At 42.2% G+C, this 27,819-nt stretch overlaps 1 protein-coding gene across 5 annotated transcripts; it reads left to right on the forward strand.

Moving 5' to 3' along the window:
* Positions 1-136: 136 nt before the first annotated feature.
* On the forward strand, positions 137-26,982 carry LOC115103949 (zinc finger protein OZF-like). 5 transcript variants are annotated; one of them, XM_065006323.1, is made up of 2 exons: positions 137-740; positions 26,651-26,982. In XM_065006323.1, exons 1-2 carry the CDS (start codon positions 374-376, stop codon positions 26,659-26,661), a joined length of 378 nt encoding a protein of 125 aa, XP_064862395.1. In that variant the 5' UTR covers positions 137-373; the 3' UTR covers positions 26,662-26,982. The 5 variants fall into 5 exon arrangements, 3 of the variants coding, with proteins under 3 accessions (XP_064862395.1, XP_064862394.1, XP_064862393.1); XM_065006322.1 differs by lacking the exon at positions 26,651-26,982 and adding an exon at positions 22,295-23,670; XM_065006321.1 differs by lacking the exon at positions 26,651-26,982 and adding an exon at positions 13,795-15,334.
* The last annotated feature ends 837 nt before the right edge of the window (positions 26,983-27,819 follow it).

Raw genomic sequence — 27,819 nt, forward strand, 5'->3', positions numbered from 1 at the left:
TTTCCCTAAACTGCTTTATAATATTATAATTCAATGATGGAAAAAAAAGCTTTCCCTCAACTGCGTTTACTCCCTCCAGACAGCAGATGGCGATATGTGTCTTTCAGGCGATGTTTCTAGTGCGACGTATAATCTTGTGGACGGAACGCTTCAACAACTGCAGCCACCTCCGTAGCTCGCTAGCCAACAAAGTCGGAACATTCAAGTTCTTTAGACAATTTCGTGGTTTATTTGCCACTATGATTTAAACATACTTATGTGGAAACAACTAGCTACCCCATTGAATTGCATATATACGTTGTAAGTCAACTAGCTGGCTGGTTGAGTTAGCACTAGTCTAGTCGCTAATGCTAACTAGCTTTTATCTCCGACCATGAGCTCACTAAGCTACTCTCCTGATAAAGAAGAGGTCTGCTGGACGGAGAAAGAAGCTCTCGTCAAAGAGGAGGAAGAAGAAGAGGCTGTTACAATACAAAAAGAAGTAGAGGGTGAGGCTGTTACCGTGAAAGAAGAGAAAGACGTTTCAGTGAAAGAAGAGGAAGACTCGTTCAGAGTGAAAGAGGAGGATGTTACAGTAAAAGAAGAGGAGGATGCAGTTTTTGGAGTGGAGGAGGTTACTGTCACAGTGAAAGAAGATGAAGACGTTTTTTTAATGAAGGATGAAGAGGGGGAGATTACTGTCACATTAGAGGAGGACGAAGAAGAGAAGACTGGAGATCTGATTAACACCAGTAAATACCGTGAGTACTATCTTATAAAACAGGGTTGTTGATCTCGTGTGATTTTTAAAAGGGCATTCAACACTTGTTGTACTATATGAATTGTTCATGACGTCCTCCAGTGATTTTTACTTTGAACTTTTCCTGTTGAAAAGTGATATATACATACAGTAAAGTATAAACACATTAAAGGGAAACAAATATTACTTTCAAAATTGTGTTTAATAGACAACTGCAAACGTCAAGTAGTAGAGTATTCGAGGAGTTGGTTTGATAGGAAGTGGTGATGTCATGGACAGGAGGTGAAAGGAGACTGGAGTGACAGTGTAAAGCTACAACAAGGAAGCATTGACAGATTCCAATTGATATTGATGTTCAAATGCTACAGCGATTATGAAGGTGAAAAACTTGAAGTCAATAGGTCAATCCAGAGGTATAAATCCACAATAAAACTATATTAAACAATGATATTAAATGGTTGAAAACTGTATCTTAAAACGGCATCTTCTATACAGGCACCCATCATCTGTTCAATGTAGACTTAAACTGACCCCGTCTTCCCATATTCCAAATAATGAAACGCACCTACAATTGGCCACTAGGGGTCATGACAAATAGAGGGATATTCTGTATACAAATAAACAACTTCCATACAACGCTGTACACAGTCAGCATTTCTATATTAATTCTATATACTATAAATAATTATATAACATTCTATTCAGTATAAAAAATATCTACAAATACTTTTTCTTTCTGATACCAAAATGAGACGGAAACATTTAGAAATATAACTAATGACTGTCTCATGTCCAGATTAAATCTGTTTGAAATATAACTAATGACTGTCTGATGTCCAGATTATATCTGTTAGTCATTTAGTTATATTTCTAACAGATATAATCTGTACATCAGACAGTCATTAGTTATTTTTTTTAGGTTGAGAGACAAAAGCTCTGGTTGTTCATTCTGTTGGAATAGTTTCTAGCCAATCACACTGGTTGTTCTTTCTATTGGAATAGTTTCTAGCCAATCGCACTGGTTGTTCATTCTATAGTTTCTAGCCAATCGCACAGGTTGTTCATTCTATAGTTTCTAGCCAATCGCACTGGTTGTTCATTCTATAGTTTCTAGCCAATCACACTGGTTGTTCATTCTATAGTTTCTGGCCAATCGCACTGGTTGTTCATTCTATAGTTTCTAGCCAAGCAGAAAATGTTACTGTCTAAGAATGTCAACATTGTTGCTGTAGTGGCTTCAAACAATGTCCCAATATTCTAATTAGCCACTTGGATATGTTCTGTAGGAATTGATGAAGCTACAAAGAGGGGGGTCCACCAACAAAACGTAAAATATATTAGAAAGCATTTCATCCTTTTTCACAACATTTCTAAGGGTGATTTTGCGTAAAAGTGATGCTGAACCACGGTGATAATTATCCTTTAAGGTTCAATGTGCAGAAATATTTCGCCTGATTTCAGTATGTCTACACTCCGAACTTGTTTTGTCACAATCATTGTATTATCTAAACCGCTGTGAAATATATTTTCTAAAACCTCAAATATTGTATTTAAAGCAGTTTGAAGCTGGTGTACAAAATCCTAAGGGAAAAGACAAAAAACACACTTAAGAATGGGAAGCATAGACAGCGCACATAGATCAGATCTGTGACTTCTTAGACTTGCTTTCAATGAGTGACATATCTATAACACACATTTCTATGTGAAGTTCGTCAGGTCACCCAAAAAGTGACATATTGCAGCTTTAAGGCCTATAAACAGGTCATTGTATGAATTTAGATCAGTACAGAGCATGTGACCAAGTCTCCAAAAGGCTTTTCAGCCAATCATATTTCATGTCTTTTAGAATGCGCTTTCCGCATCTTGTTTTCCACTCATAGCTGGTGATGTCATTGACATAGCTGTCCCCCAGTATTAGTTATGGGCATGTTAATGAGGCAGTACAGACCCAGTGGAAGAGTCCTGAGTGTTGTTTTGAAGTATTATAAAGATCGGTGGGGGACGGGCAATGTAACAGTACAGACCCAATGGAAGAGACGGGCAATGTAACAGTACAGACCCAATGGAAGAGACGGGCAATGTAACGGTGGAGACAGACCCAATGGAAGAGACGGGCAATGTAACGGTACAGACCCAATGGAAGAGACGGGCAATGTAACGGTACAGACCCAATGGAAGAGACGGGCAATGTAACGGTACAGACCCAATGGAAGAGACGGGCAATGTAACGGTACAGACCCAATGGAAGAGTCGGGCAATGTAACGGTACAGACCCAATGGAAGAGACGGGCAATGTAACGGTACAGACCCAATGGAAGAGACGGGCAATGTAACGGTACAGACCCAATGGAAGAGACGGGCAATGTAACGGTACAGACCCAATGGAAGAGACGGGCAATGTAACGGTACAGACCCAATGGAAGAGACGGGCAATGTAACGGTACAGACCCAATGGAAGAGACGGGCAATGTAACGGTACAGACCCAATGGAAGAGACGGGCAATGTAACGGTACAGACCCAATGGAAGAGACGGGCAATGTAACGGTACAGACCCAATGGAAGAGACGGGCAATGTAACGGTACAGACCCCAAGGAAGAGACGGGCAATGTAACGGTACAGACCCAATGGAAGAGACGGGCAATGTAACGGTACAGACCCAATGGAAGAGACGGGCAATGTAACGGTACAGACCCAATGGAAGAGACGGGCAATGTAACGGTACAGACCCAATGGAAGAGACGGGCAATGTAACGGTACAGACCCAATGGAAGAGACGGGCAATGTAACGGTACAGACCCAATGGAAGAGACGGGCAATGTAACGGTACAGACCCAATGGAAGAGACGGGCAATGTAACGGTACAGACCCAATGGAAGAGACGGGCAATGTAACGCTACAGACCCCAAGGAAGAGACGGGCAATGTAACAGTACAGACCCAAAGGAAGAGACGGGCAATATAACATCCATAGAGGTTTTAGGAAATGTAAAACCTGGAGCTGACATCAGATCATCTTGAAACTTTCTCTGGAAAGTGAACTTTTATCAAGGTTTTATAATTATTTCCTGCTTTTCATTGTCAGTATGTTTTATATGGTCTATAATTAGTTCCTGCTTTTCATTGCCAGTAGGTTTTATATGGTTTATAATTAGTTCCTGCTTTTCATTGTCAGTAGGTTTTATATGGTTTATAATTAGTTCCTTTCTTTTCATTGTCAGTAGGTTTTATATGGTTTATAATTAGTTCCTTGCTTTTCATTGTCAGTAGGTTTTATATGGTTTATAATTAGTTCCTTGCTTTTCATTGTCAATATGTTTTTCCAGCGTTATGTCAGTAACATACACAATGGTTGTGGATGTGATGGATATTGATGGTCAGTGGTTGAAGTCAGTGGTTGGAATCGCTTCAGGGAACTGAAATATATGCTGAAATCTGGGATTTAAAATCAGTTCAGGAAGCTGAAATATATGCTGAAATCTGGGGTTTAAAATCAGTTCAGGAAGCTGAAATGTATAGTGAAATGCATTTCTCTACATTGCAGTACTGTTTTATAGACAGAAAGATGAGAAAAGTGTTCATCAACTATCTGTGAATAGTCCTGCAGTATATTTTCCAACTGAAAGCGCCCCTAAATATCCTGACTTCGCCCCGTGTCTAGAAAAGTGGATTGGGCGCTATATAATAGTAATAATAACAGTATTGTCTTATTTGTAATACTTTTCAAATAAGTGGCACAAAAATATATGTATAATAACATCAAATCAATAAAAACATGAAATCCTTAAATATCAAGCCAAAAGGTAGCTACTTAGAAGAATCTAGAATCTCACATCTATTTAGATTTAACACTTTTTTTGGTTACTACATAATTCCATATGTGTTATTTCATAGTGTTGATGTCTTCACTATTACTCTACAATGTAGAAAATAGTCAAATGCGTAGATAAAAACAGTGAGTAGTAGCAGTGTACAAAACAAGTGGGGGGGTCAATGTAAATAGTCCAGTGGCCATTTGATTAATTGTTCAGCAGCCTTATGGCTTGGGGGTAGAAGCTGTAAAGGAGCCTTTTGGTCCTAGACTTGGCACTCCGGTGCTTGCTGTGCGGTAGCATAGAAAACAGTCTAAAACTTGGGTGACAGGAGTCTTTAACGATTTTATGGGTCTTCCTCTGACACCGCCTATTATATAGGTCCTGGATGGCAGGAAGCTTGGCCCCAGTGATTTACTGGGCCGTACACACTACCCTCTGTAGCGCCTTAGTCAGATGCCAAGCAGTTACCATACCAGGCGGTGATGTAACCGATCAGGATGCTCTTGATGGTGCAGCTGTAGAACCTTTTGGGATGGGACTAAGTACACATACCCGAGGGGCCCCTTTGTTGAGGATCAGCGTGGCAGACGTGTTGTTGCCTACCCTTACCACCTGGGGGCGGCCCATCAGGAAGTCCACGATCCAGTTGCAGAGGGAGGTGTTTAGTCCCAGGGTCCTTAGCTTAGTGATGAGCTTTGTGGGCACTGGTGTTGAACACTGAGCTGTAGTCAATGACCAGCATTCTCACATAGGTGTTCCTTTTGTCCAAGTGGGAAAGGGCAGTGTGGAGTGCAATCTTTGGATCGGTTGGGGCGGTATGCGAATTGGAGTGGGTCTAGGGCAGGGGTGTCAAAGTCAAATGGACGGAGGGCCAAATAAAAAAATCAGCTACAAGACGAGGGCCGGACTGTTCGAATGTTCATTGAAAAATTTTTAAATGACGCATATAGTCTAGTGAACCTAATTGAACCTACTGAAAACCTAACAAATATATTACAATATGATCAGATAAATAAAGCAATATTTTCTTATGGCTCTGTCAGTAATCTTTAATTTTCAACAGACACAAAAGACAAATTTCCTTTATATAAATATCCCCATAACATGAACATTAAATGAAAGAAACCGTATTCAAGGCACCATCAGTAGACTATATTTTCTATTTTAGCAAAAGTGGGCTAAATTTATAAAGAAAAACAATAATAGCAATTTTCTATCATCCACTCAACTGAAATATTTTTTAAAATATAATTGGATTGAAATACAAAAAAATAAAGTGCAAAAATCTATTAATCAAAAACAACACTTTGTTTAAGGAGAAGTAACATGCAGTGAAAACAAATATTAAATTTTAACTTTTAAACTTGAACTGAGTAAAAACTCTAAATATGTGATTGCACAGTAATGTTCACTTGTTTGAGGTTGAGGGTGATACTGGTGGTGTCCCATCTTTTCCACAAGTTCATCAATGTTCGGGGTAAGGCTCTGAGCTGAAGAAATCCTCAGAATTGAGTGGAGGTGTTCAGCAGTAAGTCGACTTCTGTGTGATGTTTTGTTCAGGTTCATCAAAGAAAACAGTTGTTCACACAGGTATGTGCTGCCAAACATAGACAACGTTTGAGCAGCCTGGATCGCAGCTGGGGCATTGTGCCGGGGAGGAAACGGGCGAACTCCGAGCACCCACTGCCGCATATTTTGCCCTCAGTGCATCATTGCATTGAGGTCAATCAACTCCATTTGGAGGTTTGGTTGAGCTTTCCACGTCAACAGCAAATGGGTTACCGAGCAGTTCCAACCTGCTTTTTTGTGCTTCAAAGTCAGCAAATCGGTCGAAAGTCAGCGGCAAGCATACCTATTTTATCAGCCAACTGTGTGCTCGGGAACGCACTGGTGAGAGCTTCTCTTCATGACTGGGAAAGTGGCTCAAATTTTCTTTCCGCATCTCAGAACAGAGTCAGTTTGGTTTTAAATGCCTTCACTGTACTGTACATATCAGAGATGACACGATCCCGACCCTGCAGCTGCAAGTTTATTGCATTCAGATGACTCGTAATGTCACACAGAAAAGCCATTTCACACAGAAACATTTCGTCTCGGAGTTGTGTTGTGTCTTTCCCTTTGCTGTCCAAGAACAGACAAATCTCCTCACGAAGCAGACATCTTTGAAGCACCTTTCCCTGGCTTAGCCATCGTTCCTATGATAAGGCAAATCACCATGCTCCGTTTCTAACTCCGTCAGAAATGCCTTGAACTGGCGGTGATTCAAACCTTTGGCTCTGATAAAGTTAACTGTGCCATGATGTTCATGCTCCATTTTCAAGGCTTTACACACAGCACCTGGTGTTGATACAATGATAAGCTGTCAGCTCACCTGTCGCGTTTTCCTCTTGCATCTTTTCCCGATCTTCGCCACCAGTCCGCTCCTGTGTCCATAGGTGCTCCGTCGGTTGTCAAACCCACGAGTTTTCCTAAGGCAGCTCCATCTCATTTACACATCTTGACACCTCTTCATACAAATCATGCCCCGTGTTGTGCCATGCATAGGACGTAAAGAAAACTCCTCTGTCACGCAGGTTGGAGTCCACCGCATGAAAATTGACAACTGGGCAATGTCAGAAATGTTGCTCTCATCCACAGCCAAGGAATATGCACTAAAATCTTTCAGCTGCTCTTTTAGATTGATGGACAACTGGTCTACTCTCTCGGCAATGGTGTTTCTGCTCAGACTCACATTTAAAAAGTTGCCTTTTTCTGGGCAAACCACAAACTTTAATCATGCAGTTTTTGATGAAATCCCCTCCGTAAATGGCCGGGCTGTTTAGCGATCTCTTCTGCCAAAATAAAACTGGCCTTGACAGCAGCCTGGCCTTGTGATTTGGCTTTTTCAGAGCCTGTCAGATTTGAGGCCTCGCCTCTGCCTTTTGTAGCCTTTGTTCCATGTCCATATTCTTGTTTTTGTCCGCGTGTTTCCATAATGTCGTCCAGATTATACTCCTATATTTCAGTACCGACACACTTTCTCCACACAGAAGACACCAGGTTTTCCAGCTACCTTCGTGAACATATACCCGACTCCCACCAGCAAACCCCGTGTTCTCAGTATCCACCTTCCACACCATTTTTGATGGGTATCTGAAAGTTAATTTTAGATGCTGACACCAATGTTCCAGCCTACTGCTCAGACGTCACCTTTGCATTGTGGGAAATGTTCCTATTGGTCAAAAGATCTGCACTGCCGGCTTGCTGCAGGCCGTTCTAATAATAAATCAAGATCATCCCAGGGTTTCTATATGTGGCAGAACACTCTGACATATGCACCAGATGATTCTGTTGATATGAGCCATGACTTTCAAAGCACTTCATGGCTACCGATGTGAGTGCTATGGAGCGGTAATCCTTTAGACAGGTTACCTTCGCTTCCTCGGGTACAGGGACTATGCTGGTCTGCTTGAAACATGTAGGTATTATAGACCTGGTCAGGGAGTGGTTGAAAATGTCAGTGAAAACACTTGCCAGTTGGTTCACGCATGCTTTGAGTACGCGTCCTGGTAATCCATCTGGCCCCGCAACTTTGTGAATGTTGACCTGTTTAAAGGTCTCGCTCACATTGGCTACCGAGAGCGTTATCACACAGTCATCCAGAACAGCTGGTGCTCTCGTGCATGCTTCAGTGTTGCTTGCCTCGAAGCGAGCATAAAAGGTATTTAGCTCGTCTGGTAGGCTGATACCTATATCAGCAGGTTGTGTTCCTCTGACAGGTTGTTTTACTATATCAGAACACACTAGCACCAGTGTTCTTATATCAGACCACACCAGCACCAGTGTTCCTATATCAGACCACACCAGAACTAGTGTTCCTATATCAGACCACACCAGCACCAGTGTTCCTATATCAGACCACACCAGCACGAGTGTTCCTATATCAGACCACACCAGCACCAGTGTTCCTATATCAGACCACACCAGCACCAGTGTTCCTATATCAGACCACACCAATGTTCCTATATCAGACCGCACCAGTGTTCCTATATCAGACCACACAAGCACCAGTGTTCCTATATCAGAACACACTAGCACCAGTGTTCCTATATCAGAACACACTAGCACCAGTGTTCCTATATCAGAACACACTAGCACCAGTGTTCCTATATCAGACCACACCAGCGCCAGTGTTCCTATATCAGACCACACCAGCGCCAGTGTTCCTATATCAGACCACACCAGCGCCAGTGTTCCTATATCAGACCACACCAGCGCCAGTGTTCCTATATCAGACCACACCAGCGCCAGTGTTCCTATATCAGACCACACCAGCACCAGTGTTCCTATATCAGACCACACCAGTGTTCCTATATCAGACCACACCAATGTTCCTATATCAGACGGCACCAATGTTCCTATATCAGAACACACTAGCACCAGTGTTCCAATGTCAGACCACACCAGTGTTCCTATATCAGAACACACTAGCACCAGTGTTCCTATGTCAGACCAAACTAGCACCAGTGTTCCTATATCAGACCACACCAGCACCAGTGTTCCTATATCAGACCGCACCAGTGTTCCTATATCAGACCACACCAGCACCAGTGTTCTAATGTCAGACCACACCAGTGTTCCTATGTCAGACCACACCAGCACCAGTGTTCCTATATCAGACCACACCAGTGTTCCTATATCAGACCACACTAGCACCAGTGTTCCTATAACAGACCACACCAATGTTCCTATATCAGAACACTCAAGCACCAGTGTTCCTATATCAGACCACACCAGCACCAGTGTTCCTATATCAGACCACACCAGCGCCAGTGTTCCTCTATCAGACCACACCAGCGCCAGTGTTCCTATATCAGACCACACAAGCACCAGTGTTCCTATATCAGAACACACTAGCACCAGTGTTCCTATATCAGAACACACTAGCACCAGTGTTCCTATATCAGACAACACCAATGTTCCTATATCAGACCACACTAGCACCAGTGTTCCTATGTCAGACCAAACTAGCACCAGTGTTTCTATATCAGACCACACCAGCACCAGTGTTCCTATATCAGACCGCACCAGTGTTCCTATATCAGACCACACCAGCACCAGTGTTCCAATGTCAGACCACACCAGCACCAGTGTTCCTATATCAGACCACACCAGTGTTCCTATATCAGACCACACTAGCACCAGTGTTCCTATAACAGACCACACCAATGTTCCTATATCAGAACACTCAAGCACCAGTGTTCCTCTATCAGACCACACCAGCACCAGTGTTCCTATATCAGACCACACCAGCACCAGTGTTCCTATATCAGACCACACCAGCGCCAGTGTTCCTATATCAGACCACACCAGCGCCAGTGTTCCTATATCAGACCACACCAGCGCCAGTGTTCCTATATCTGACCACACCAGCGCCAGTGTTCCTATATTTCAGACCACACCAGCGCCAGTGTTCCTATATTTCAGACCACACCAGCGCCAGTGTTCCTATATCAGACCACACCAGCGCCAGTGTTCCTAAATCAGACCACACCAGCACCAGTGTTCCTATATCAGACCACACCAATGTTCCTATATCAGACGACACCAATGTTCCTATATCAGAACACACTAGCACCAGTGTTCCAATGTCAGACCACACCAGTGTTCCTATGTCAGACCACACCAGTGTTCCTATATCAGACCACACCAGCACCAGTGTTCCTATATCAGACCACACCAGTGTTCCTACATCAGACCACACCAATGTTCCTATATCAGACCGCACTAGTGTTCCTATATCAGAACACACTAGCACCAGTGTTCCTATATCAGACGACACCAATGTTCCTATATCAGAACACACTAGCACCAGTGTTCCAATGTCAGACCACACCAGTGTTCCTATATCAGAACACACTAGCACCAGTGTTCCTATATCAGAACACACTAGCACCAGTGTTACTATATGAGAACACACTAGCACCAGTGTTCCTATATCAGACGACACCAATGTTACTATATCAGAACACACTAGCACCAGTGTTCCTATATCAGACCACACTAGCACCAGTGTTCCTATATCAGAACACACTAGCACCAGTGTTCCTATATCAGACCACACTAGCACCAGTGTTCCTATATCAGACCACACCAGCACTAGTGTTCCTATATCAGAACACACTAGCACCAGTGTTCCTATATCAGACGACACCAATGTTCCTATATCAGAACACACTAGCACCAGTGTTCCAATGTCAGACCACACCAGTGTTCCTATGTCAGACCACACCAGTGTTCCTATATCAGAACACACAAGCACCAGTGTTCCTATATCAGAACACACAAGCACCAGTGTTCCTATATCAGAACACACTAGCACCAGTGTTCCTATATGAGAACACACTAGCACCAGTGTTCCTATATCAGACGACACCAATGTTACTATATCAGAACACACTAGCACCAGTGTTCCTATGTCAGACCACACCAGTGTTCCTATATCAGAACACACAAGCACCAGTGTTCCTATATCAGAACACATTAGCACCAGTGTTCCTATATCAGAATACACTAGCACCAGTGTTCCTATATCAGAATACACTAGCACCAGTGTTCCTATATCAGAACACACTAGCACCAGTGTTCCTATATCAGAACACACAGTAGCACCAGTGTTCCTATATCAGAACACACAGTAGCACCAGTGTTCCTATATCAGAACACACAGTAGCACCAGTGTTCCTATATCTGACGACACCAATGTTCCTATATCAGACCACACCAGCACCAGTGTTCCAATGTCAGACCACACCAGTGTTCCTATGTCAGACCACACCAGTGTTCCTATGTCAGACCACACCAGTGTTCCTATATCAGAACACACTAGCACCAGTGTTCCTATATCAGAACACACTAGCACCAGTGTTCCTATATCAGAACACGCTAGCACCAGTGTTCCTATATCAGAACACGCTAGCACCAGTGTTCCTATATCAGAACACGCTAGCACCAGTGTTCCTATATCAGAACACGCTAGCACCAGTGTTCCTATATCAGAACACGCTAGCACCAGTGTTCCTATATCAGAACACGCTAGCACCAGTGTTCCTATATCAGACCGCACCAGTGTTCCTATATCAGACCACACCAGCACCAGTGTTCCAATGTCAGACCACACCAGCGCCAGTGTTCCTATATCAGACCACACCAGCGCCAGTGTTCCTATATCAGACCACACCAGCACCAGTGTTCCTATATCAGACCACACCAGCGCCAGTGTTCCTATATCAGACCACACCAGCGCCAGTGTTCCTACATCAGACCACACCAGCGCCAGTGTTCCTATATCAGACCACACCAGCACCAGTGTTCCTATATCAGACCACACCAGCACCAGTGTTCCTATATCAGACCACACCAGCACCAGTGTTCCTATATCAGACCACACCAGCACCAGTGTTCCTATATCAGACCACACCAATGTTCCTATATCAGACCGCACTAGTGTTCCTATATCAGAACACACTAGCACCAGTGTTCCTATATCAGACGACACCAATGTTCCTATATCAGAACACACTAGCACCAGTGTTCCAATGTCAGACCACACCAGTGTTCCTATGTCAGACCACACCAGTGTTCCTATATCAGAACACACTAGCACCAGTGTTCCTATATCAGAACACACTAGCACCAGTGTTCCTATATGAGAACACACTAGCACCAGTGTTCCTATATCAGACGACACCAATGTTACTATATCAGAACACACTAGCACCAGTGTTCCTATATCAGACCACACTAGCACCAGTGTTCCTATATCAGAACACACTAGCACCAGTGTTCCTATATCAGACCACACTAGCACCAGTGTTCCTATATCAGACCACACCAGCACTAGTGTTCCTATATCAGAACACACTAGCACCAGTGTTCCTATATCAGACCACACCAATGTTCCTATATCAGAACACACTAGCACCAGTGTTCCTATGTCAGACCACACCAGTGTTCCTATATCAGAACACACAAGCACCAGTGTTCCTATATCAGAACACACAAGCACCAGTGTTCCTATATCAGAACACACTAGCACCAGTGTTCCTATATGAGAACACACTAGCACCAGTGTTCCTATATCAGACGACACCAATGTTACTATATCAGAACACACTAGCACCAGTGTTCCTATGTCAGACCACACCAGTGTTCCTATATCAGAACACACAAGCACCAGTGTTCCTATATCAGAACACATTAGCACCAGTGTTCCTATATCAGAATACACTAGCACCAGTGTTCCTATATCAGAATACACTAGCACCAGTGTTCCTATATCAGAACACACTAGCACTAGTGTTCCTATATCAGAACACACAGTAGCACCAGTGTTCCTATATCAGAACACACAGTAGCACCAGTGTTCCTATATCAGAACACACAGTAGCACCAGTGTTCCTATATCTGACGACACCAATGTTCCTATATCAGACCACACCAGCACCAGTGTTCCAATGTCAGACCACACCAGTGTTCCTATGTCAGACCACACCAGTGTTCCTATATCAGAACACACTAGCACCAGTGTTCCTATATCAGAACACGCTAGCACCAGTGTTCCTATATCAGAACACGCTAGCACCAGTGTTCCTATATCAGAACACACAGTAGCACCAGTGTTCCTATATCAGAACACACAGTAGCACCAGTGTTCCTATATCAGAACACACTAGCACCAGTGTTTCTTATTGCCTCAGTTTGCTGCTTCGGCTTGTTGTTATTTCATTATTTTATTTTCTTCTTGTACCATCGGCCATGGTCATAGGAGCCTATATTCATTGACACCTATATTCATTCATATTAATGAACCCCCTCTGTTGCAATCCAAATGCTAGGCTATAAACATGGGGTAATAATGTCTAGATGATTCTTTCTAGTGAACATTAGTTGATGAATTGCCTGGCTGGGCTGTGGGACAGTGGAGATTAGTTGATGAATTGCCTGGCTGGGCTGTGGGACAGTGGAGATTAGTTTATATATTTCCTGGCTGGGCTGTGGGACAGTGGATTTGTAGGAATGATTCAAATAGAACAGTCATTACCCGGGTAGTATTGTGAATAACTAACGGCTATAACCAATCAGTATCCAGGATCCAAATGTGTTATAATGAAATATCTAGACCTCAATAGGAAGACTGTTTTGTCATATGGAGGTTTTAGTCCGGTGTCTGTTTAACTAAATGCTTTGTTTGTCTTTGGCAGGAGAGAGACCAGACTCTCCCTCTGACAGACGGAAGAGTCCTTCAGGGGAAACAGACCCAGACACTCCCAAAGCAGTGAGACGACATCACTGCTCTCTGTGTGGAAGGAGTTTTACCAAGTTAGGGAACCTAAAAGAGCATGAGAGAAAACACACAGGAGAAAAGCCTTTCCAATGCTCCCAGTGTGGAAAGAGATTTTCACGAACTCATGAACTAATATTACATGAAAGGACACACACAGGGGAAAAACCACACAGTTGCTCCCAGTGTGGAAAGAGTTTTACGCAGTTAGGGAACTTAAAAAAACACCAGAGAGTACACTCTGGAGAAAAGCCTTACCCCTGTTCCCATTGTGGAAAATATTTTAGGTTGTCAGAACACTTAAAATCACATGAGAGGACACACACAGGGGAAAAAAAACACAATTGCGTCCAGTGTGGAAAGAGTTTTTCCCATCTAGGGAACCTAAAAAAACATAAGAGAATACACACTGGAGAGAAGCCTTTCCCCTGTTCCCATTGTGGAAAGAATTTTAGGTTATTACAAAACTTAAAATCACATGAGAGGACACACACAGGGGAAAAACCACACAATTGCGTCCAGTGTGGAAAGAGTTTTTCCCATTTAGGGAACCTGAACAAACATAAGAAAATACACTCTGGAGAGAAACCTTACCCCTGTTCTCATTGCGGAAAGAATTTTACATTGTCAGAAAGCTTAAAATCACACGAGAGGACACACACAGGGGAAAAACCACACAATTGCTCCCAGTGTGGAAAGAGTTTTTCCCACTCAGCGACCCTGAATCAACATAAGAGAATACATTCTCGAGATAAGCCTTACCACTGTTCCCAATGTGGAAAGAATTTTGCATTGTCAGATAACCTGAAAGAGCATGAGAGGACACACACAGGAGAGAAGCCTTACCAATGCTCCCAGTGTGGAAAGAGATTTTCAAGATCACCGGACCTAAAGAAGCATGAAAGGACACACACAGGAGAAAATCCTTACCACTGCTCCCAGTGTGGAAAGAGTTTTACTGACTTAGATAGCCTGAACATACATAAGCTAATACACTCTAAAAAGAAACCATACCATTGTTCCCAGTGTGGAAAGAGTTTTACTAAGCTAGGGAACCTGAAAAGGCATGTGGACAAACACACACAGGGGAGGATAACCTCACAGTTTGGAAAGAGTTTTAGTTAGGGAACCCAATTGTGGAAAGACATTTTCCCAGACAGAGGACCTGAAATCACATGACAGAATAGACAGGCTGTGTTCTGATGAATCACTGTGTTCTGATGAGTCACGTTGTTTTATGTCACATTAAATCATATTGTTTATATTAAATTTAACTCAAATATAGGCCTCTACTTTTGTTTTAGTTTTTTCCTCTGGAGACATGATTATGTCTAAAATAAGATTACAAAATGTTTTTAATTGAATACAAGTATGAACCCTTATTATTCCACAATGTGCCGATTGTAAAAATGATTTGATTAATGCAACGTTATCTGAATAAACTGTATAGAACGATGTTAGCCGCTAGTGGACATTCATTATCTACATCTATGTACTTACAGAAATGAGTTATTCTGAATGGAGGGCTGGAAGGTGGATAACACAACGTATCAGGACAGGTCTTCTGATTGGGTGAATGGATGGCTGGAGGGGTCTTCTGATTCGGTGAATGGATGGCAGGAGAGGTCTTCTGATTGGGTGAATGGATGTCAGGACAGGTCTTCTGAGTGGGTGATTGGATGGCTGGATGGTAGATAACACAACATGTCAGTCAGAACAGCAGGAGAGGGTTTTGGGAGCCTTTAACCTTTTTATTTAAATTAGTTTGCTTCTTTAGTCTTTTTGGTTTTCAATAGGCTTTGTCTATTACAGCGAACACCTGGTAAAGAGAAACTTATCATCTCTGATCCACCTCAGTAGTCCTGTAGTGTCCACCTATCTGGTAAAGAGGAGGTGATCATCTCCGATCCACCTCAATAGTCCTGTAGTGTCCACCTATCTCGTCAAGAGGAACTTACCATCATCTCTGGTCCACCTCAGTAGTCCTGTAGTGTCCATCTATCTGGTAAAGAGGAGGTTACCATCTCTGATCCACCTCAGTAGTCCTGTAGTGTCCACCTATCTGGTCAAGAGGAACTTACCATCTCTGATCCTCCTCAGTAGTACTGTAGTGTCCACCTATCTGGTAATGAGGAAGTTACCATCTCTGGTCCCCCTCAGTAGTCCTGTAGTGTCCACCTATCTGGTAAAGAGGAGGTTACCATCTCTGATCCACCTCAGTAGTCCTGTAGTGTCCACCTATCTGGTAAAGAGGAGGTGGGGTTTGCACATTGTAGTCTATTCCATTTGTCCTTAAGTGAAATTTCCACCCACCTGGGGAACCTGGCCATGCAAAACAAACTAGCCCAATATTTCTGCCTCATGGACATAGCAGGTTAGGAGGCTGAGGTTAAGGTTAGGAAAAGGGTTAGCTAAATTGCTCTCCTAACCTGCTACGAAATGTCACTTGCGGTCGTAACTGTACTCCATCTAGTCACAACCGAGAATCATGAATTGACTTCCTGAAACTATTCAACCACTGTGGTTCGTCTGTGAGCTAGCTGATCAACCAATAGTTTGAGTTGCCTGATCCTGTGGTATTCTGTTCATTAGGAGAGTCAGTATGTACAGTGGGGAGTACAAGTATTTGATACACTGCTGATTTTGCAGGTTTATCATAGGTACACTTCAACTGTGAGAGACCGAATCTAAAACAAAAATCCAGAAAATCACATTGTATGATTTTTAAGTAATTAATTTGCATTTTATTGCATGACAAGTATTTGATACATTAGAAAAGCAGAACTTAATATTTGGTACAGAAACATTTGTTTGCAATCACAGAGATCATACGTTTCCTGTAGTTCTTGACCAGGTTTGCACACACTGCAGCAGGGATTTTGGCCCACTCCTCCATACAGACCTTCTCCAGATCCTTCAGGTTTCGGTGCTGTCACTGGGCAATACGGACTTTCAGCTCCCTCCAAAGATTTTCTATTGGGTTCAGGTCTGGAGACTGGCTAGGCCACTCCAGGACCTTGAGATGCTTCTTACGGAGCCACTTCTTAGTTGCCCTGGCTGTGTGTTTCGGGTCGTTGCCATGCTGGAAGACCCAGCCACGACCCATCTTCAATGCTCTTACTGAGGGAAGGAGGTTGTTGGTCAAGATCTCGCGATACATGGCCCCATCCTTCCTCCCCTCAATACGGTGCAGTCGTCCTGTCCCCTTTGCAGAAAAGCATCCCCAAAGAATGATGTTTCCACCTCCTTGCTTCACGGTTGGGATGGTGTTCTTGGGGTTGTACTCATCCTTCTTCTTCCTCCAAACACGGCGAGTGGAGTTTAGACCGAAAAGCTCTATTTTTGTCTCATCAGACCACATGACCTTCTCCCATTCCTCCTCTCGATCATCCAGATGGTCATTGGCAAACTTCAGACGGGCCTGGGCATGCGCTGGCTTGAGCAGGGGGACCTTGCGTGCGCTGCAGGATTTTAATCCATGACGGCGTAGTGTGTTTCTAATGGTTTTCTTTGAGACTGTGGTCCCATCTCTCTTCAGGTCATTGACCAGGTCCTGCCGTGTAGTTCTGGGCTGATCCCTCCCCTTCCTCATGATCATTGATGCCCCACGAGGTGAGATCTTTCATGGAGCCCCAGACTGAGGGTGATTTGACCGTCATCTTGAACTTCTTCCATTTTCTAATAATTGCGCCAACAGTTGTTGCCTTCTCACCAAGCTGCTTGCCTATTGTCCTGTAGCCCATCCCAGCCTTGTGCAGGTCTACAATTTTAGCCCTGATGTCCTTACACAGCTCTCTGGTCTTGGCCATTGTGGAGAGGTTGGAGTCTGTTGGATTGAGTGTGTGGACAGGTGTCTTTTATACAGGTAACGAGTTCAAATAGGTGCAGTTAATACAGGTAATGAGTGGAGAACAGGAGAGCTTCTTCAAGAAAAACTAACAGGTCTGTGAGTGTCGGAATTCTTACTGGTTAGTAGGTGATCAAATACACTGCTCAAAAAAATAAAGAGAACACTAAAATAACACATCCTAGATCTGAATGAATGAAATATTCTTATTAAATACTTTTTTATTTACATAGTTAAATGTGCTGACAACAAAATCACACAAAATGTATCAATGGAAATCAAATTTATCAACCCATGGAGGTCTGGATTTGGAGTCACACTCAAAATTTAAAGTGGAAAACCACACTACAGGCCGATCCAACTTTGATGTAATGTCCTTAAAACAAGTCAAAATGAGGCTCAGTGGTGCGTGTGGCCTCCACGTGCCTGTATGACCTCCCTACAACGCCTGGGCATGCTCCTGATGAGGTGGCGGATGGTCTCCTGAGGGATCTCCTCCCAGACCTGGACTAAAGCATCTGCCAACTCCTGGACAGTCTGTGGTGCAATGTGGCGTTGGTGGATGGAGCGAGACATGATGTCCCAGATGTGCTCAATTGGATTCAGGTCTGGGTAACGGGCGGGCCAGTCCATAGCACCAATGCCTTCCTCTTGCAGGAACTGCTGACACACTCCAGCCACATGAGGTCTAGCATGGTCTTGCATTAGGAGGAACCCAGGGCCAACCGCACCAGCATATGGTCTCACAAGGGGTCTGATGATCTCATCTCGGTACCTAATGGCAGTCAGACTACCTCTGGCGAGCACATGGAGGGCTGTGCGGCCCCCCAAAGAAATGCCACCCCACACCATGACTGACCCACCGCCAAACCGGTCATGCTGGAGGATGTTGCAGGCAGCAGAACGTTCTCCACGGCGTCTCCCGGCTCTGTCACGTCTGTCACATGTGCTCAGTGTGAACCTGCTCTCATCTGTGAAGAGCACAGGGCGCCAGTGGCAAATTTGCCAATCTTGGTGTTCTCTGGCAAATGCCAAACGTCCTGCACGGTGTTGGGCTGTAAGCACAACCCCCACCTGTGGACGTCGGGCCCTCATACCACCCTCATGGAGTCTGTTTCTGACCATTTGAGCAGACCCATGCACATTTGTGGCCTGCTGGAGGTAATTTTGCAGGGCTCTGGCAGTGCTCCTCCTTGCACAAAGGCGGAGGTAGCGGTCCTGCTGCTGGGTTGTTGCCCTCCTATGGCCTCCTCCACATCTCCTGATGTACTGGCCTGTCTCCTGGTAACGCCTCCATGCTCTGGACACTACGCTGACAGACACAGCAAACCTTCTTGTCACAGCTCGCATTGATGTTCCATCCTGGATGATCTGCACTACCTGAGCCACTTGTGTGGGTTGTAGACTCCGTCTCATGCTACCACTAGAGTGAAAGCACCGCCAGCATTCAAAAGTGACCAAAACATCAGCCAGGAAGCATAGGAACTGAGCAGTGGTCTGTGGTCACCGCCTGCAGAACCACTCCTTTATTGGGGTTGTCTTGCTAATTGCCTATAATTTTCACCTGTGTTCTAGCCCATTTGCACAACCGCATGTGATTTTTTTTTTCAATCAGTGTTGCTTCCTAAGTGGACAGTTTGATTTGTGTGATTGACTTGGAGTTACATTGTGTTGTTTAAGTGTTCCCTTTATTTACTTGAGCAGTATACTTAGTGGGGCAAAAAAGTATTTAGTCAGACACCAATTGTGCAAGTTCTCCCACTTAAAAATATGAGAGAGGCCTGTAATTTTCATCATAGGTACACTTCAACTATGACAGACAAAATGAGGAAAGAAAATCCAGAAAATCACATTGTAGGATTTTAAATTTATTTATTTGCAAATTATGGTGGAAAATAAGTATTTGGTCACCTACAAACAAGCAAGATTTCTGGCTCTCACAGACCTGTAACTTCTTCTTTAAGAGGTCTGAGTCTGGTGATATACCAGGGTCTATGCATGCAGTTAGGTTTGTATGCAGTCTGATGATATACCAGGGACTGGGGATGCAGTTAGGTTTGTATGTAGTCTGATGATATACCAGGGACTGGGGATGCAGTTAGGTTTGTATGCAGTCTGATGATATACCAGGGCCTGGGGATGCACAGTTGGGTTTGTTTTTCTTTAACTGTTCTACAGTTTGCTCCCAGCAGCATTCATAGAACATAGATCACTGTTAAACTAGGCTGCAGAGTGTTTCTAGTTTGACAGATAATTCAACCAGTATTTGACCAGTGGGTTTCTTTAAATGAATGAATATGAAACTGCCTTAAATACAGATGTGAAGGACAGTATGTTTTAAATTCTCACTCAAAATTTCACTGCTATATTTGAACCTCTCAATATAAGATTATTATTTAATTAAAGGAATAAAAAATAAATTGGTCTGCGAATGAAAAATATAAAAGCGTATCTTAACTGCGTTTCCCCTCCAGTCAGCAGACTGCGATGTGCGTCTTTCAGGCGACGCTGCCAGCGTGACGTATAATCTAGTGGACGGGTCTTTAGTAGATTGGACGGATCAACAATAAGGAGTCAGACGCCATTTTTATTTATACCTTTATTTAACTAGGCAAGTTGGTTAAGAACAAATTCTTATTTTCAATGACGACCCAGGAACAAGTGGGTTAACTGCCCTGTTCAGGGGCAGAACAACATATTTTTACCTTGTCAGCTCCGGGATTCAATCCACCAACCTTTCGGGTTACTAGTCCAATGCTCTAACCACTAGGCTAAAACATTTAGACTGTTTCTGTGAATATTTGCCTCTGTGTTTTCAATATACTTCTGACATCTACTTAATTGCCCCCATTTTAAATGTTATAGGTACATTGTTAGTCAACTAGCTGGCTTGATAAGTTAGCCTAGCACTAAACTAGTCGCTCATGCTAACTAGCTAGCTAAGCTACTCTCCTCCTGCTGAAGAAGAAGAGGTCTGGATGGAGAAAGAGGGTCTGTGGCTGAACATTGTCGTGAAAGAGGAGAAGGATGTATCAGTAAAACAAGAAGTAGAGGGGGTGGGTGTTACAGCAAAAGAAGAGGAAGAAGCGTTCAGAGTGAAAGAGGAGGAGGATGTTACAGTAAAATAAGAGGAAGAGAAAGAGGAGGATGCAGTTTAAGTGAATGAGGAGAAAGAGGGAGAGAGAACTGTTATATTGACAGAGGAGTCAGGAGATCTGATTACCGCCAGTAAGTACTGTCTTAAAAACGGGCACGAACTCTCCAAAGTTTTTGAACGAATGTGTGGTTTTAAAGCAGCATACTACTGAAATTCTACACTTGAAAATGTTCTGTACTACTACAGGAGTTTGTTATAATATTAAAGCTACATTTTAAAAGGGCTAATTAAATCCCTGAATGCTGATTGGGTGACAGCTGTGGTATTTCAGGCCGTATACCATGGGTATGACAGAACATGTATTTTTACTGTTCTAATTACGTTGGTAACCAGTTTATAATTGCAATAATCCACCTTGGGTTTCTGATATATGGCCAATATACCACGGCTAAGGGCTGTATCCAGGCACTCTGCGTTGCGTTGTGCATAAGAACAGTCTTTAACCATGCTATATTGGCCATATACCACACTTCCTCGGGTCTTATTGCTTAACTGTGACGTGTATACCATCAGAGTCCCCCCCACCACCACCACAAAATCACAACTTAATTGTCTCACCAAATGGCAAACAAGTTATAAATGAAACGTTTGACGTGTGTCTATTGTAGACCTTGCATGGAGTGTGTAAATACGCAAAAAGCAGATTTCAGATGTTGGAGAAATACAGAAAATAAGCATTATTGACATGAAATGGACTTGTGTTATGGAGAGACTAAACATATTAGCAAAAGGACAAGCGCTTTGTGGGGACTGAACATATTAGCAAAAGGACAAGCGCTTTGGGGAGATGGAACATGTTAGCAAAAGGACAAGCGTTTTGGGGAGACTAAACATAATAGCATATTAGCAAAAGTTTTTAAGTCTACATAAAACATGGCCAAAATAGCCGTTTCGAGGAAAGGCTGAACTAAAGAATTATAATTTAGAAAATATAGTAATTATTACTTTAGAGATGAAGTGGGCCACCAACAAAACGTTATTAACATTGGATCAAATGCAGCCTATAACATTGACTGAAATAGTAATATATATTATTATAGAGGTCTGCTCAGCCTAAAACATGACATTATCTATTATTATAGACCTCTGCTCAGCCTAAAACATGACATGATATATTATTATAGAGCTCTGCTCAGCCTATAAACATGACAGAATATATTATTATAGAGCTCTGCTCAGCCTATAAACATGACAGAATATATTATTATAGAGCTCTGCTCAGCCTAAACATCGCCTATAAACATGACAATCACACCGTCACCAAGTTTATGTTTAATAATGTATTGTTGTGAAGACTGACCTCGGGTTATTGAGGTATCTAGTCTGGATAAAACCTCATAGCAAAACAGTTCTATTATGTGGAGATTTCATTCAGGTCTCTCTTTAGTATTAAACAAATTGCTCTGTCTTTGGCAGGAGAGAGACCAGACTCTCACTCTGGCAGCAGAAAGAGTCCTTCAGAGGAACCAGACACGGAGATGCCCAAACCAGCGAGACGACACCACTGCTCCTACTGTGGAAATAGTTTTACCCGATTACTACATCTGAAAGCACATGAGAGAATACATACAGGAGAAAAGCCCTTCCACTGTTCCCAGTGTGAAAAGAGTTTTAGGTGGTTAACGAGTCTGAAAAAGCATGAGAGGGGACACACACAAGAAAAGCTCTACCAATGCTCCTTGTGTGGAAAGAGTTTTACCAAGTTAGGGGGTCTGACAAGGCATGAGAGGACACACACAGGAGGGGATAAGACGTACCACTGCTCCCAGTGTGGCAAGAGATTTAACCGGTTAAGGCATCTGAATAAGCATGAAAGAATACATACACAGGAGGAGAAGACATACCACTGCTCTCATTGTGGAAAGACATTTTCGCAGTCAGAGGACCTGGAATCACATGAGAGAATAGAGAGACTGTGTTCTGACTTGTGTTTTTGACTGAGAATGTGTTTTTGTTTGTCACATTAAATCATATTGTTTAAATTAAATCAGACATGAAAATCTGACCAAAACAACAGGCCTGTTTCTGTTGTTTATTCATCTTGATCTAAAATCCCATTAAATATTTTAACATGTGTATTTCGTTTTCATTATGAACTTTGATTGGTTGTATACAAGTATAAATCCTCTGATGGAGTTCATAATATGATTTGGATATTGCTAAATGTAAATTATTATATAAGGAAGTAAGTAGCCTTGGCTTGTAGCTGTTTCTGTAGTGTGAGGCAGCTTGATGTACAAGTACTTCCTCTGGACAAGACTCTAGTCTATACAGTACACAGTGTAGTAGCAGGAGCCTATCTCCTGTTTCTGTACAAGTACTTCCCCTGGACAAGACTCTAGTCTATGAAGTTATTACATAGATTAATTGAATGTTGCTATTCATCACTCCAACATTGGATTTGATTTGATATATGATTTGGATATTGCTAAATTACTTTGATTGGATACAGCTGCAGCCAAATATATTGGCACCCTTACACTTAGAAATAATTTCCCTATTTCTTCTCAAATCAGTTGAAATTGATGGTGGTCTGGTACCACTACTATACTGTGATGGTCTCCACACCTTGTTATTATACCTGCTCCACTACTAATACCACTACTATACTGTGATGGTCTCCACACTTTTTGTTATTGTACTAGTACCACTACTATACCATGATGGTCTCTGTTATGTTCTGTTAATTACTGATGTCCCCTTTAAGGATGGAGCACCCTTGGTCATGCACAGTGTTGTTCTATGTTATTCTGGTACTAACTCGTTTGAGTAAATGTGAAGCTCCAGTTCAATTGCTTGTATTCAGAGTCTTTCTTATTACATAAATAAGTACTAAGTGTTAAGACACTACAGTCTCCACCTTATTGTACTAGTACCACTACTATACTATGATGGTCACCACACTTTGTTATTGTACTAGTACCACTACTATACTATGATGGTCTCCACACCTTGTTATTGTACTAGTACCACTACTATACTGTGATGGTCTCCACCTTATTATTGTACTAGTACCACTACTATACTATGATGGTCTCCACACTTTGTTATTGTACCTGCTCCACTACTGTACTATGATGGTGTCCACACCTTATTGTACTAGCTCCACTACTAGTATCACTACTATACTATGATGGTCTCCACACCTTATTGTACTAGCTCCACTACTAGTATCACTACTATACTATGATGGACTCCACACCTTATTTTACTAGCTCCACTACTTTACTATGATGGTCTCCACACCTTGTTATTGTACTAGTACCACTACTATACTATGATGGTCTTCACACCTTGTTATTGTACTAGCTCCACTACTAGTACCACTACTATACTGTGATGGTCTCCACACCTTGTTATTGTACTAGCTCCACTACTATACTATGATGGTCTCCACATCTTGTCATCAAATGTATCTTTATAAAGCCCTTTTTACATCAGCCGATGTCACAAAGTGATGTACAGAAACTCAGCCAAAAAAAAACAAACAGCAATGCAGATATAGATGCAAGGTGGCTCCCCAATTAAGGTTCAACCAGCCGCCTGTAGTTGGGAGGTAGTTCTGCAGTTGTATACAGCCAGACTGGAAGGGTTCATGCAGATTGTTGATAGAGAGGTAGTTGTATCTAGCCAGACTAGAAGGGTTCATGCAGATTTTTCAAGGTTAGTTTGATGGAGGCAGTTTTAAGGGAATTATTCAGTGCCTGAATTAAGAAATTGATTTATGATTGTATGAGTCCTGTGGGAACAGGGTCCAATGGGCAGGTAGTTGACCTCATATTATGGACCATTTCAGAGACAGATGTTGGGGTTGTCAATGAGAATGTGGTGAAACTGTAGCTGGGAGGCTCAGTATGAAGCAGAGGGACAGGTCTGAATAAAGGGGTAGATTGGACAGTGAAGTAAATCCTCTTTATTTTGGATTTGGGGATTTGAAAAATGGTACTTTATTCAATGGAGTGGGTAAAAGGAGGAGTTATCGGGTGGTTTTCCTATAGCTACTCTGCAGTTTTCTGCCAGCAGCTTTCATAGAACGTAGATCACTGTTAAACTAGGCTGCAGAGCGTTTATTCGACTGAATGAATATGACATTGCCTTAAATGCAGGGTTAGATGTCAAGTTTAAATTCTCATTCATTACAAATCTTCATTAATCAATCAACACATGCTTTCATTTCGAGGTATCAATATAATATTATTTAACGAAATATATTTTAAAAATGAACAATTTTGTCAGGAAATTAAATAAACATTTCCTTATACTGCGTTACCCACTCCAGTCAGCTGATAACAATGCTGCCAGTGTGACATATAATCTAGTGGACCGGACCCTTCAACAACAACAACAGCGAGTCAGTCACTTCAGTAGCTTGCTAGGCGACATGGCCTAAACATTCAAGCTTTTTAGACTGTTTCAGTGCATATTTGCCTATGTGTTTTAAACATGCTAATGTTTTATAGCTAGTTGCCCCATTTCTTTTCATATTTACGCTGTTAGTCAGGCAGATGTCTTAAATTTACCTAGCGGTCGGCTAGTCGCTAATGCTAACTAGCTAGTTAACATCCCCGACCATGAGCTCCTGTTAAAGAAGAGGGGGTCTGCTGGTCGGAGAAAGAAACTCTATGACTGAACATTGTCGTGAAAGAGGAGAAGGATGTCACAGTAAAAAAACAGTAGAGGGTGAGGCTGTTACAGACAAAGAAGAAAAGAAAGAGGAGGATGTAGTTTTGGAGTGAAGGAGGGAGAGAACTGTCACATTGAAGGAAGAACAGGGGTAGGAGACAGGCGATCTGATTAAAACCAGTAAGTACTGTCTTAAAAACAGGAACATGCTTTATCTATTATTATAGAGCTCTGCTCAGCCTATAAACATGACATTATCTATTATTATAGATCTCTGCTCAGCCTAAAACATGACATTATGTATTATTATAGAGCTCTGCTCAGCCTAAAACATGACAGTGTGGAAGCAGTTTTAGGTGGTAAGTAAGCCTGAAAACACATGAGAGAATACACACAGGAGAAAAGCCTTTCCAATGTTCCCAGTGTGAAAAGAGTTTTAGGTGGTCAGGGAGTCTGAAAAAGCATGAGCGAAAACACAGGAGAAAAGCCTTTCCAACATACTAATACACAGGAGGAGGAGACATACCACTGCTCTCATTGTGAAAATACATTTCCCCAGTCAGAGGACCTGAAATCACATGAGAGAATAGAGAGGCTGTGTTATGTCTTATGACTGTCTTATGACTTATGTTTTTGACTGAGAATTTGGGTTTTTGTTTGGGCTGTCAGGCTTGAGTTCACTTTGTGTAATGTTAGTGCACTATTTTTTTATTGCGATTAATCCATTGTCTGAAAACATCTAAAATACAATTTCCAATTGTCCACATGGCTGGGAGAACCTATTCAAGTAAGTAAGTAAATAGATTTTGAAAATGTAAAAAAACTTGATGTATTATTAGATAACTAGTTACAGTGCAGACTAACTCAAATGAGCTGCTAAATGAGCTAGCTAGTTGGCTAGCATCTGAACTGGCTACATTGAGGGCACAGCATGATCAGAGGTGAGAGGTCACAAGGTCAGGTCAACAGGAAGTATTATTCAAGAGATGCTTTACATTGAAATACAGATAGATGCAGTAGTCCCAGAGTTAATGATCCAAGGTCAGTTTTGCATTTCACCTCCTGATTGATGACTAACAATGTTAGAATAAAAAATAAAAATGCAACGCTTAAACATGCTCTCTCTCTCCATCTGTCTCTCATCTGCAGACATGTTTTGATGTGAGAGGATGCCAACCCCCAGTCCCATCATCACCACCTCACCTGCTTTTAAGATGTCCTTTGGGCCGACTAGAGACACTATTATGTAATTGTGATGAACTGAGAGAATATTTATGTAGCACTGTGATTCATTAATCATGTGCTGCCTTCCCTGCTCCTATGTGTTTACCTCGTTCCCTTTCTGTCTTTTACACCTCTCTCTCCACCTCCTCTTTCTTCCTCTGTTTTTATAATGCACAACAGATGTGCATTGAAGTCCAGATTGAACTTGTATTTATAACATTTGGATAATGAGTTTTTCAATAAAGCGTTTCACATTCTCTACTGGTTGAAATGAAGTGTAATGTGATGAAATTCTCCACCTATCCTGTGTTTATCAGATCAATGCAGATGAAGGACATTAGATATTGTGATGAACCGGTTTTAGAGTATTTACATGGTGCATAGGAAGTGTAGTGTTTTTGAACATTATATTTCTGTATATATGAATTAACTAGGTAAATCCTGTTTCTAGTCCATTGATGTCCCAGGACCAAGATTGGTAAACACTGTTAAAGTGTATAATTGTAATACATACATGCAGACACAGCATCATTCAAAGACTGGCATTTGATAGTCCTGGTATTGGATATGACTGAAAAATAATCTCAAAGACATTCATACCTGAACAGCACCTTTATTTGCCAAGGTAGAGTACATGATCAGTGAATATATTAAATGTACAGGCTACGTGGGGATCTCATGCATGGTAATAACTACATGTATATAAATCTTGCATCCTTGGTACAACATGATATTATATTCTACTCAATCCATAGGCTTCAAAAATGTAATTCAGGCTGTTTTGAAGTTGATACAACTGGCTATGATAGCTGACGTTCATAGCTAGGTTCTAATATGTATACCAAACGTTTGGGTCCATTACACAGATCGGCTAGATAGCTAGCTACACATCCATGGGCATACAGGGATTATAATCATCCACTGCACAATAAACAAGAACATAGCTAGCTACGTTATTTCATCTATCTGCATGGCAAATATCAGCAAGGCAAACTTACAAAATTGTACATTCAATTTGCAGTAAATTCTTCACCTAGATAGATTCTATACATCCACTGTTTCACAAAACGACAGCCTGGTTTGCTGGTCATTTC

The sequence above is a fragment of the Oncorhynchus nerka genome, linkage group LG21 (genome assembly GCF_034236695.1).
Source record: "Oncorhynchus nerka isolate Pitt River linkage group LG21, Oner_Uvic_2.0, whole genome shotgun sequence".
In the NCBI taxonomy this organism is placed as follows: domain Eukaryota; kingdom Metazoa; phylum Chordata; class Actinopteri; order Salmoniformes; family Salmonidae; genus Oncorhynchus; species Oncorhynchus nerka.